This window comes from Amblyomma mixtum, chromosome 5, assembly GCF_055824585.1.
Source record: "Amblyomma mixtum isolate Tamu chromosome 5, ASM5582458v1, whole genome shotgun sequence".
Taxonomy (NCBI): Eukaryota; Metazoa; Arthropoda; class Arachnida; order Ixodida; family Ixodidae; genus Amblyomma; species Amblyomma mixtum.
Window position 1 is genome coordinate 2,413,718 of NC_143016.1, and position 12,552 is coordinate 2,426,269.

A 12,552-nucleotide genomic window follows, 5' to 3' on the forward strand; every position below is an offset into this window, starting at 1 on the left:
CCGCGCATCACGTGTTCATGCGCCACCACATTGAGAGGCGCGCTGTCGACTCGCGGCCTGGTTAGCGCGCCCCTCAATGTGCTGACGCATGAACACGTAGTGCGCGGGCCGCGGGCGAACGGACCGTCGTGTGAATCGGCCTAACCTGCGCGAAGGGCCACATCGACGTCTGCCTCTCGCGCCGCATCGTCGGAAGGGTGACGAATGTATTATCCTAGAACAGAAAACTGGGCAAGTTGGAACGGATTCATCTTAATACAGCGCGATACACAGGACGAGAGAAAGAAACAAGAGACGACACGAGCGCAATCTAACAACTGAGTTTTATTTCTAGAAGGGTTACTTATATACGCACCAAACACAACGATAAAACACAGACACATCGCGATAGCCCTCACAAACCCGTACGCGCATGTAGCGGACTGCAAAAACCGCCTCATCCCAACAAAGCCATTCAGCATCTTAGCACATGACAAGACCCTGCAATCAACCTGTCGCCACACATTCCCCCAGAGCTCGAAACTCTTTATCTACCAGATTAATGGAAGGCGAGGCGACACATGCTCCAGTCTCCTGGCTTACCAAAAACGCCTCAACTAACTCCCTGCAGGTCCTATCTGGGTGACAGAACAAGATGTTAGTCCTGTCCAAATGGGGGAAGCAGTCTTTACATTTTCGGCAGTGCAAAGCCAGGTTCGAGGACACTGCCCCTTTTACTGATCTGCGGTGCTCAAACAGCCGCTCATTAATACAGCGGCCTGTCTGGCCGATGTACGTCTTGCCGCAGGAAAGCGGTATCGAATAAACGATAAACGACTCCAGTCTTGCACACGACCAGTGGTTTCTTGTGTATTATCCTGTTGCGAGATGTTTGTGGCTGGGTAAACACTGCCGGCAAAACTGTTCGCTGAACTTGTCCGTTCGAGCCAGCATGCCATGAACAACTGAGTGAGTGAGCATCCACCAAAGGAGCGAGCTGTTCGTCCAGACGATGGCGTCGAGGTTAAGGTGCAGGGGTCGACACCAGTTCACTCGACTCAGGGCACTCCTTTATGAACTCTTCGGTGATCAGAAATAATGGAGTGACGTGGCGACGTGTGCGGCGAATGCAACGTCGCCAACCAGTCGTCCTGCAGGGGTTGCGTGGCCGAGCAGCCGGAACATTCTTCCGCAGGTGAGCCCCGGCCATCTGATAACGGCCTCCATAATGAGCGCCCCCGCAGCGTTGGCCTGCTCCAAGCTGCTCTACCCGGAGACCGAGGAGAGCAAGACGCAGCTGAAGAACATCGAAATGCCCAAGAGGTGGGACGGTGTTGTACGCGCACCGTGGTATAATCATCCGTACCCAGTCGGATCTAGGAGGCGCTGCACCTCTCATGCAAAAATTTCTTTAGACAGTCTATAGACTGCCCGGAGACCTTTGTCTATAAAGTCTGTGGACTTTCTACAGACAAATTTATAGACTAGTCTATAGACAATACAAATCCTATAGGTATGACCGCAGCGGTGGCCTGGTCGTTTCAGAATCTGCCTCGCATGCGGTAGGTGCGAGGTTCGATGCCCAGTGCCGCCGGGTGCCCGCCGGTGATACAATATCTGCCCTTTCCCTGCCTGGTGCTCGGCTTCTTTAAGGTGAAATGCGTGAAAAATGGGTCTTTGACCCCACCGTGAGTAGAAGAAAACACCTTGCGCCATGGAGCTGTTTGCCCGCAGATGCCCTTGCGCCATAAAAAATCATCATCATCATCATCACCATCATAAAATCCTATAGGCAGTCAACAGACAATGTATAGATTTATGGCCATGCACTTTTAGCACACTTTTGTCTCTAGGCAGTCTGTCGACTGTGATAGACAGAAGGAAATATCTACACGAAGGCAACACAGCTTGTAATAAGTCTACAGACAGTCTATGACTACTTTTATATGAGCTGTCCTCGCCTCATCCGAGGGTCTTCCTTTTGTTTTGCCCATGTATAGTTCCCTCGGAGAGATGCTAAGTAAATATAAAAGCTAATATCAACGTGAAGCTTCCAATTTCGCTGTGAGTAAAAACCATCCTAATCTGATCGCGGAAAGGGTTGCCACGGCCTTAGCTGCGGAAAACACTGAGACATGTATACCTAGAAAGTGACGCAGAAACAATACACTAAGGAAAAACAAAATTTAAATCATTGATGAAAGGAATTTTGTTTGGGATGGCTCTGTGGCCCGTTTTAATGCGACAGGGTTTGAACGATATCGTTAGTGAGCTGAAGTCCTCACAGCTGCTGAGTTCTCTGATGCTATTTCGTTCTCTGGTGTGTGTGATCACGTGTGCAGTGAGGAGCGCAACGTCCTCGAGGCGGCATCGAACGGTTCTGCCGTGGGAATGTTCATCGTCGGCAATATAGTGGCCAACTTGGTCGCCTTCCTTGCTTTCATCGCGTTCCTCAACAGTTCGCTGCTGTGGATTGGATCCATCATCTCCCTGGACTTTCTCAGCTTCGAGGTGAGCGTGTGGTGGAAACGCCCCGAGAAACATTCTCTCTAAGTGCTTGTCGAATTTCGATTACGCAAAGTCAATCGTCTCTCAGCGCGCTTAAGCATAAAATACTTAAGCATGCGAGTGGATCTGAGCGATGCTGAAAACACCACTCGTATATCGTTTAAAATTCTAATCAGTAAAAAACAAAACAAAAACCACAATGCTAATTTCTCACAAAATAAAACAGCAGTCACCGACAATAGAAATTTTCATGCAAGGCGCAAATTATTCGCGCAGAGTACAATACCAAATAAAACTGAAAACAAACAATTGAAGTGCGCTTGAAACTCTTGAAATATCAATGCATAACCTGTTATTCAACTTTTTTTTTTTTTTTTACAGATCGATAGCTGCCACCTTTGGTCGTAGAAGAGTTTTTTATCTTTTTAATGCTGTTGCTCTTGTTTACAAGGACAAGAGCAATTCTAAACCTCCCAGATTCTTTTGTAGTTAGCATAATACGGAGAACGACAGAAGTTTTTTTCGCCCAGCGGAGTGAGCGAGCTTAAATATACTCCACCTTGGGGGATTTCCCTAAAAACATTTGGTTAAATATAATCAGTTTTCGTGATGTTTGCGAATATTGGTGTTTTCTGAGGAAGTCTGGGCAGGCATAGGTCTGGCATTCCGACTGAGCTGTCGCTCGTAATGCGTACAGAGCGATACGAATCCACGTGCAGTGGCAGTGCCTTTTAACACGCCGTCTCCAGCCGTATACCAGAAGCGCTGATGCATTTATTTCGTTTTCTCTCTCCATATAGTCTTTGCCGAAAGTAACCAAGCTGTTCTTCATACTATTAGTAGACTTGTTATCACCCAGAGGATAATAGCCGTGGTGCAGCTTACCGGCTCGGAGATGGCGAGGGCTGCCAACCGCAACGCGTTTTGCGTGGTCATGGCAGCCTGGTTACTTTTTGCAAGGACATGAGCGTAGAGAAGCTTACTTCCTCTACGACACGAGTGTTAGTGGCCGTGCGATGTCGGCGGTGAATAGAAAAATTCAGGGGGGCACTTTGTTGACCTGAAGTACGGTGAGGCGAAAGCCTTGGTGTTGCTGCTTGTGTCACTGATGCGTTGTTAAGACGTTAATCTTCGCCTCTAAGAGTGAAACGCGACAGCGTCTTGCAACGCTGCCAGGGAGTCCATCGAACGCCATAGCCCGTTCGTCTGTGCGCCTTGCTCGTCGGTAAATTGGTTTGTGAGGAAAGGAAATGTATCTGTCTCGCATATCTGGGTGGACATCTAAACCTCGCCGTAACGGGAAGGGAGGAAGATGGGAGTGAACGAAGACACCGTATTCACTAGACGCGCCATTGTTCATTCCAAACCATCGAGCTGGCATGGCGGAGTGGTTAGCATGCTCGTCTCGAACTTTCGGAGACCGGGGTTCGATTCCCGAACTCGACCAATTTACTCCCGCCGCCGCGGTGGCTCAGTGGCTATGGTGCTCGGCTGCTGACCCAAAAGACGCGGGTTCGATCCCGGCCTCGGCGGCTGGAATTTCTTTGGAGGAGAAATTCTAGAGGCCCGTGTATTGTGCGATGTCAGTGCACGTTAAAGATCCCCAGGTGGTCGAAATTTCCGGAGCCCTCCACTACGGCGTCTCTCATAGCCTTAGTCGCTTTGGGACGTTAAACCCCATAAACCAAACCAAACCAATTTACTCCTCGGTTTTATTTATTTATCTGGCCTGACTAGAAGGGTTAATTAGGCCAATTGGGTAATTAAGCAGTTAACTAAACTCAGTCCCACTTACTTGGAGCATCACTATACGATCCCTTTAATTGGTTGCATGGTTACTAGCCAAAGTACAATTGGCCCCGTTTGAAATTCGCCCACCGTGACGTCACGAAGTTTCGACCAATTGAAAAGCGTGAACATTTCTGTCGACAACTACTGCTTACAACGATGAGGCATTAAAGGCTTCCGCCTTAATAATCTACGAATGTGCATTTCGTTCTGCGGCGGTCTCAAGCAAGCGCTACGCAGGCAGTAGCGAGACGCCGTCGTAGCTCCATATATATAGTTTAGCGTGTGTGGCAAGCTGCGGGGACAGTTTTTTAGACGTGCAGGTGTCGTTTTCGACGTTGGCGCAGTGGCTGTTGGCCAAGCTCTTCACTCCCCTGGCGTTCCTGATGGGCGTTCCCCTGAAGGACTGCGGCGCCGTGGGGGAGTTGATCGGCATCAAAACCTTCGCCAACGAGTTCATCGCTTACTCGCGACTCGCCATCATCATCGACGAACTCGAAGTGAGCGTTTCTGCTGTGCGTGCGTTAGGAAGTGTCGCGAATTCGCGAATCCTGCTCTGCTATACTCCGAAGAAGACAGCGTTTCAAGCTGCAGACGGGCAGACGGTGGTGGTGAAAAACATTTATATACAGATACACTTAAAGAGGTTATGTACGAGCTGGCCCAGAGGGGGCCAACGCTTACAAGTACTAGGTGGAGGTCCCTAGTTCTGGACCCCAGTGGCTTTGGCCGCCGCCCGGGCTCGCGCGACCAAGGCCCGTTGGGCCTGCAGATCAGAGCAGCCGAGCAGGGTCGCCTCCCAGTCCTCCCGGGTTGGGTTGGGGTGAGGGGGGATAGCAGGGTTGAAGGGGTAGGCCCACACCTCCGCATGTGTTATGTCACGGGCTCGGAAAGTAAGGTCGTTCACTGTTTTGGATTGGTGGACGACTGTGGCCGTGTACCATCCCCCATGGTGGGGCCCGGAGGCATCCACGTAAAACACGCAGCTTGCCTCCGCGGACGTCTGTTGAACGGAAATGTGTACCTCTGACAGGTACTGAATCGGTGTGATAAATTTAAGGTATTGCAATGTACCGGGGCTTGGGCGCACCGTAGTGAAGACATTTTTTAATAACGGTAACCCATGGAGTCGATAATCAGCTGACTTAGGGGCGCGTTTTCACATTTTGCTTGCATCTAAACGTGTATCTAATCCAAAGCCGCCGCGGTGGCTCAGTGGCTATGATGCTGGGCTGCTGACTCGAAAGACGCGGGTTCGATCTCGGCCGCGGCGGTAGAATTTCTATGGAGGCGAAATTCTAGAGGCCCGTGTATTGTGCGATGTCAGTGTACGTTAAAGAACCCCAGGTGGTCGAAATTTCCGGAGCCCTTCACTACGGCGTCCCTCATAGCCTGAGTCGCTTTGGAACGTTAAACCTCCACACACCAAACCTAATCCACGAGCTGGCGTTCAGCAACAAGACTCCATAGGCTCCGACATGTACACCCGCCGTCAAAAGTATGCGGCCCAAGGGGTTTGCTTGTGACGCCTGCTGTATGCCTCGTTATGCATCCTCAGCGACCGTAACTTCTCTAAAGAGGAATGGCATGGCGTCCTCAATCCTCCCAGGCTTTGGACTGCTAGATGTGTGCTAGGGAGCTCCACTAAACAGCTTAGAAGCAAACCCCTTGGGCTGTATACTTTTGAAGGGGAATGGGCGTGCACTTGAAAGCCTGTCTTTAAAGACCGCTTAGCTTTACGGCGCTCTCTACAAGGCACGTTGCCCGGTTTCGCGTCAATTACCCTTGACGCCTGTGCACAACAGAGGTACAGGCTAAGAGCACGGGCAGATTGAGCTGCAGCTTCTGCAAAGGATGAGGGCAGGGAGGATGCCTTCCCTGCAGCGCTCGATAAAATACTGCAAGTTTCAGGCGTGGTTCGTCATCTACACACTACGTGGCGGCCCACAAGAGCGCGCTGTCGCGCAGTCGCTCTCGTCGCAGCGTCGAAGGTGGTCAGAAGCGAGTTTCACGTGCTGAGGCGCTTCGATGGCCGTGTGGTAGTTTCTGTGAGCATCCATCGAGCTTGCGCTACCTGTATCCTACTGGCGCGTTATTAATAGCTCAAGTTGTAGGGCGCAAAATGCCACGGAACTTAGCCGACGTTGAACACACTTCTACCACTTTATCTCCTGACGCGCAGCTATGAAGGCTATGAAAACAACCGACAAGAAATTGCTTCTGCACCTACTCCCCAGGTGGTCTCCCTCCCAAGTACTGACCAAGCCTAATGCTGCTTAGCTTCTTTCACTCCCACCTTCCCCCCTTCCCTTACGGCGCGGTTCAGGTGTCCGCCGAGATATGTGAGACAGATACTGCGCCAATCCTTTCCTCAAAAACCAATTTACCAATTTATTTTGCCTTATCCCCCGTCCCTCTTATTTCTTTAACAGGGGCCGACCAAGAGCCGACCCTCTCTATCAGTAAATAATTAATTTACTCATTCATTCTCCTGGTAAAGATGACGGCATGAACACACAACGCTCTACGATGTTTGAAGCGAGATGCGTTATCTTAGCTTAAGACAAATACGGGTTTGTCATCGTCACTCCCAAAAAGATACATGAAAGTGAACTCATTGTGTAAGTATTTAAAAAAAAATTACTAGGAGGAATAATACAAATTAAAATGATTATAAACTCCTTTTAAGAGATCATAAAACGAACTTGATGCTGCCGCGCAGTATATTTGGCAGGTAGGTTCCAGACGCTTCAGTTCTTTAAGAGCAAAACTGTGCTATAACGTCAATATGGTACGGAATGAAGTTCTCTCACTGACATAATCGTGGTGACCATTGAAATGACAGACATGTTAAAATCGTGGAGCAAAAGTGCAATAGTTGTTTTTTGAACGTAGTTCCACCTGGAGGAGAAAATGTGTGTCTTTGATGTTTGCTCCAACCCTTGGCATCCCGCACAGCTTTTGTGTGCCTGTCATCTGGCTCTAGAAGCTTGCCAGGCGCAGAATACTTGGCCACGTCGAGGCGCAAGGCCGCAAAGCCCTGTTTTTTTTTTTTCGATTTCCAGGCGCGGTCGGTGGTGATCTCCACGTACGCGCTGTGTGGCTTTTCCAACCTGGGCTCCGTCGGCATCTGCCTGGGCGCCCTGGGCGCGATGGCTCCCGACCGCAAGGGAGATTTCGCCTCGGTCTCGGTGCGGGCCCTGATCGCCGGCTCGTCCGCATGCTTCCTGACGGCATGCGTGGCAGGTACCTGAAGCACGCGCCTCCCCCGTAATTGGTAGTCATTGTGGGCACAGAAACGTAGACATTGCCTTGAAAACGCCGCTGGCGTGTTTTGTTATGCTAGAGGGACACAGTACACGAACTTAAATTGGCCTGTATCGATTAAATTCGGGTTCAAATCACAAACCAGCTGCTTTCACTGAAAGCGAAGCTTTGAGAAGTTAAAAACTGCAACAAAACTCATGAGCTCCGCCTTACGAGCATGATGCGATAGTGCTAACGGTTTAAGAATCATATATGCGGCGTCGGTAATTCTCTACTTAACAGTCATAGATCCCTGGAAGGGCTCATATACCACTCCTGGCACAGTGGTGCAGCGATTAAGCGATGCGCCACTGCCCTGCTGTCGATGGTAGGTGCTGCCACCGGTGGGGCTTCCGAGACCCAGCTTGCTATTTGTTTTGGCGTGCGTCGACCCTCAGAGAAAAGACGCTGGAACATCAGGGTATTGAACGCTTTCTCCCGGGTTTATGGGAAGCATGTACGGTCGACTTCAGCTTAGTGCCCGCAGGGTACTTATAGCCATACCTCGCGCGCTGCTTTCCCCCAGGCTGACGCAGCGAGAAATCTTTGTTATTTATCGCTGTCCACGTTTGTTCCTCTTTTTTTTTCAGTCTTCCCGATCGCACTTACGGGGCGACCAGCAACTTTTCTCGTACCATACAGGATGTCGCTAGTAGAGAACACCATTCACGTCACATTCTCGCCGAGCTGGTGGCACTGTTGGAAATCGGACGCCTCACAAACCAGCACATGTCGCAGAACGCAGGGGACTGCATGTACTGTTGTCATTGAATGAAACGCGATACTTTTAAGAGCATGGCCCTTGTAGCATCTGACACCGCTTGAAGCCGTTTAAAAGGGTTCTTACTGAAGTGAAGCTTTAAAAGAAAAGCTAACAGAGTGTTTCGATACCCACATGTTTTTCACTATCACTATCAATGGTTGTGTTTAAGCTGTTTAGCAGGGCTCGCTGGAATCAAAAGCTTTGGAGGATTGATGACTCGAATCCGTTTGTCGTTCGAGAGATTACGGTCGCTGGGGATGCGTAACGAGGTACGTGGCAGGTCTCACAAGTGAACCCTTGGGCTGTATACTTTTGACGGGGGGTGTACGCCTCACAACTGGTCACAATTCAAGCCAGGCCGCGCGCTCCTATTTACGCCTGTCGTCACTATTCATATGCAAGATGTGCCATTTGAAGTGCGTATGCAGCTCCATGTTGCTTGCCACGCTAGAGGTCTGTGGTGTCACGTCTTTGTAAGGTTCGTATGACGACGACCACGACGGCTTCTCGTGATGAGCATATGATTTGGTTGTTTCTGTCGTGTATTTTACTCAAGCCTCTTGACAAGGAAAACTAACCCTAAGCGGAAAGGAATGCGACAATTGTCTACTCGTTCTTTCCGCAGGGAGCCTCGTTCCCTAAGACACGATGACTCTTCAAGGGCCGAGGTTCCGGGCCGCACATGCAGCCGCTTCCTAGAAGGCTCTCGGACAAGTATCGAAAATAAAATACAAAATATGAAATGCTCCCTTGTATGCGTGCGTATAAAAAAGTTTTGCCTTTTCGAATTTTCACGGCGCTCGGTGACACATGTCAGTAAATCAAAAGAAGTGGCCGAATCGCGATGGGCGTAAGTAAAGAAAGGGCCATTTCGAGTTACACGTGGTCGTTCTTCCTACACTTGTCAGCCTATGTCACCAACAAACGACCTAGCATTTATTGCTTCCAAATCAGAACTGTGACAAAAACGACGATCTATCTCCCATTTCATCACCGGGTGCTTTTGGAGGTTAACGACGTGTTTCGTGTACGCCACAGATGCTATAACTGTGGTGACCCAGTGGTTTGAGCGCCCTCCTTGAATGCCTGAAGTGCGAGGTTCAATCCCCAGTGGGGCAAGACGTTTTTTCCCTGATCCGGTGCTCCGCGTCTCCGCGCTGAAATACGCTCGGAGGTTTAATAGCGACCATCTTTTTTTCGACCAGACACGTTACCGTGGCGCTCTTTGGCAGAGTCGGCGTTCAGATTAAACAATCACCACCTCCACCATCATCATGACCACGCTCACTGCAGGGCGAAGACCTCTCCCATGTCTCTCCAATTAACGCTGTCCTTTGCCAGCTGCGCTCACCGTAATCATGCTGTTACAAATCAATGAGCCGAACGAGCTGCCTGAAAAGAACCTTCAGAAAGTGAAAAACAAACTGGGCATGCTGAACAAATACACGGTTTGAAGTGAAGCTGTGATGGTCACTTCCATTACTTGCAGACTGCTCGCGCCACTTCACGGGCTACTTCTGCCTTGGCAGTTATTTTCTACCCTTCCAGGTGCTGCCTGTCAGTTCTAGCCGCAAAAATTTTCCATATATGCTGACCGCAAGAATTCGAATGTCAGGTTTGCGACCCACAGCATGAACTGTTTTTATATAAGCATGCTCACACAAAGTGTCACAATGCTAGGAACTTACGTGAAAGCAGCATGAAGATGGACATAATGCTAGAAACGCAAAAAATACGCCGGAGGGCAATCTGTCTACACGAGTATGTCGAAGGACTCGCTACCACACTTACCGTGTTGTGTAATACTGCTTACTGTGTTCGCTAACGGCGGCAGAAGGTTAGGTGGGCGGATGAGATTAACATGTTTGCTGGGATAGGGTGGCCGCAGCCGGCTCCGGACAGGCTTAATTGGAGAGATATGGGAGAGGCCTTTGTCCTGTAGTGAGCGTAGTCAGGCTAGGCTGATGATGATCATCATGTGTTCGCTAACGAACATAAAAAAATGCACCGCAGTTGCTTTGTAGACAGCGCTAAATTATTCTGCAATAAAGAAATCATAGCTGACTGTACCACACTCTCAGAAAAAGCTGCGAATTCGTGATCTGCGCAATTGTCCACAGTGCCTGAAAGCGTTATGCACGAAATGCTTTCAGTTCTATCGAACATCGAACATCGTTTCGACATCGAGGCCGAAACGAAACAGTTTCTAATGCGAATTTTTTCGTCCTCCAAGCGGAAAACTTTCCCAGCACTCCGAGTAAGATTCGAACAACCCTTGAGCAGATCGAACAGCTTCGTTTTCGACGCCTCTGATCCCCCGGGTGTCCTCGTGCTAGCGACTTACAGCTGATGTTACTGACTTCCTACTTACTGCTCTGGAGCTGTAAATTAAGGACAGCTTCACGCACGAACAGGATGAGCGCTGGTCTCCCCTAGTTTGGGGTACAAAACGTGGAGACAATTTACCGCAATTCGCGCGCTCCATAAACCGAAGTCAACGACAGTAAGCCTCTTCCGTACCACGTCGTCCCTGCGTGGAAGCCTGTGATACCTCTTTCTGCGCCACTTTATTCTCTTTCCATGTGAACTTGCAGTGCTGCTGTCCGGCATGCGCAAGTCTTTGGTTCGATAAGTGAGATGCACTTTGTGTAACAGTTTTCGAAAATAAGCCTGATTTACAAGCGTCACCCGTATCCGTTACTTTCTCTCGTCTGCAGTGTTAGGTGCTTTAAAGATTCCAGATGAGACACGATGCTCGTAGCAAAGCACTGTGGAAATCGCTTGATACTGAATCTGCGTGTCCTGAAATGTAAAGTGCCTGCAACCCTTTAAGTATCGCCTACACAGCAGGCTATCAAGTTGAATACTAAAGCACGCCTCATGCCACTTAGTTGCCACGTCGTCCGGCCTAGGCCAGTGCCGTTTAGATGCAAAATACCTCTACACTCCTCCTGTGACGTCAGCATACATTGCCCGGTTGACCATACCATGCCATGAATTTAGACCACAACGCGCAAGAAGCGATGGCCACCAAGATAAGAAACGACAGCCGACAAGATTTTGGTGACCATGATTTCTTTAGCCTTGCGGTCTAAATTTACGACATGGTATGGTCAACCGGGCAAGGTGCGGTGGCGTCACAGGAGACGCTCAGGGACCTTTGGTTTGTAGAAGGCACTGCCAAGGCTCCCCACCTGAGACCGACTAATGTCATGAAATGCGCAGCACTTTTATGGCATCCAAACATGGTTCCAGTTTCTCAGGGACTTGTTTTTCATCGCTGGATATTCTTCGTACTTACTTGGAAGTCCAGAAGTGCAGTAGTTGGGAGACTGCGCTGAGTCGTTGAAGTGCGAGTAAATATGAATGCGATGCTAACATGTTCTCAACGTTTCTCAAGGCGGCGAAGAAAATCCTTAATTTTTAGAGTATGCATGAATGATTCCCCAGAGGAACTCTGGTTCCATCCAGCACGCATGCTACCGTAGCAGGCGACCATGTAGGCAGCACACACACGGGATCTGTACACGCTGTGCCGGTTGCCTTCCGCCAGTTCACTCCCCGTGGCTGTCAACGCCAGTTGCTCGTTTAATGTACTTTCCGTACACCGATGGTTGCGTATTGCGCAACATCGTTTCGTTGTCCCATTTTCATAATAAGGGAGTAATTTCTCATTGGCATCCACCCGAGCGCAGCCATACGGCTACAAAGGAAAGCTATACAGTTTTCTCAGAAACTTCGCAGTTAAAGAAAAATTCGTCCTGGTCCGGGACGAATTACAAATCTACTCCACCTTGGGGAATTCCCCTAAAAACATTTGACCACCCCATTTTCATTCTTAGGGTTCTTAAAATGTCTTTGATAATAAACGGGTCAAGCTTCCATGTTACGAACAAACAAAGACCCCGAGCGCCTAAAGCACCAAAGTTTGAAGCAGCGGAATGCAACCGCTGATGCTGAGCGCCAGTACCAAATTCTGAAACTTCTTCGAATTACGGTTTGGCTTCGCAGCCTTCTTGGTGAGGCTGCCTTAAAAGGGGTTCGTAAGTCCTCCCTGGTGAGAAAGCCTGGTGGGAATCGAAAATTTACCCCTTGCTTCTTCACGTCTGTTTTCTTTTTTTCGTGATTCCTAGCACGAGCTAAGATATAGGCGCTTCTCCAGCTGCCTAGCCCAGCGAAACGTTATCGTTGACTCAGTCATATCATCG

General features: G+C 49.5%; 1 protein-coding gene across 1 annotated transcript in view; it reads left to right on the forward strand.

The window, feature by feature from the left end:
- LOC149341138 (uncharacterized) overlaps window positions 1-7,623 on the forward strand; it is a 32,070-nt gene extending 24,447 nt beyond the window's left edge. The window contains exons 7-10 of the mRNA XM_089542837.1: window positions 1,175-1,302; window positions 2,322-2,490; window positions 4,623-4,775; window positions 7,341-7,623. Of these exons, the coding sequence (XP_089398963.1) occupies window positions 1,175-1,302; window positions 2,322-2,490; window positions 4,623-4,775; window positions 7,341-7,529 (639 nt within the window). The 3' untranslated portion in view covers window positions 7,530-7,623. The remainder of the gene's footprint in view (window positions 1-1,174; window positions 1,303-2,321; window positions 2,491-4,622; window positions 4,776-7,340) is intronic.
- Window positions 7,624-12,552: the final 4,929 nt, after the last annotated feature.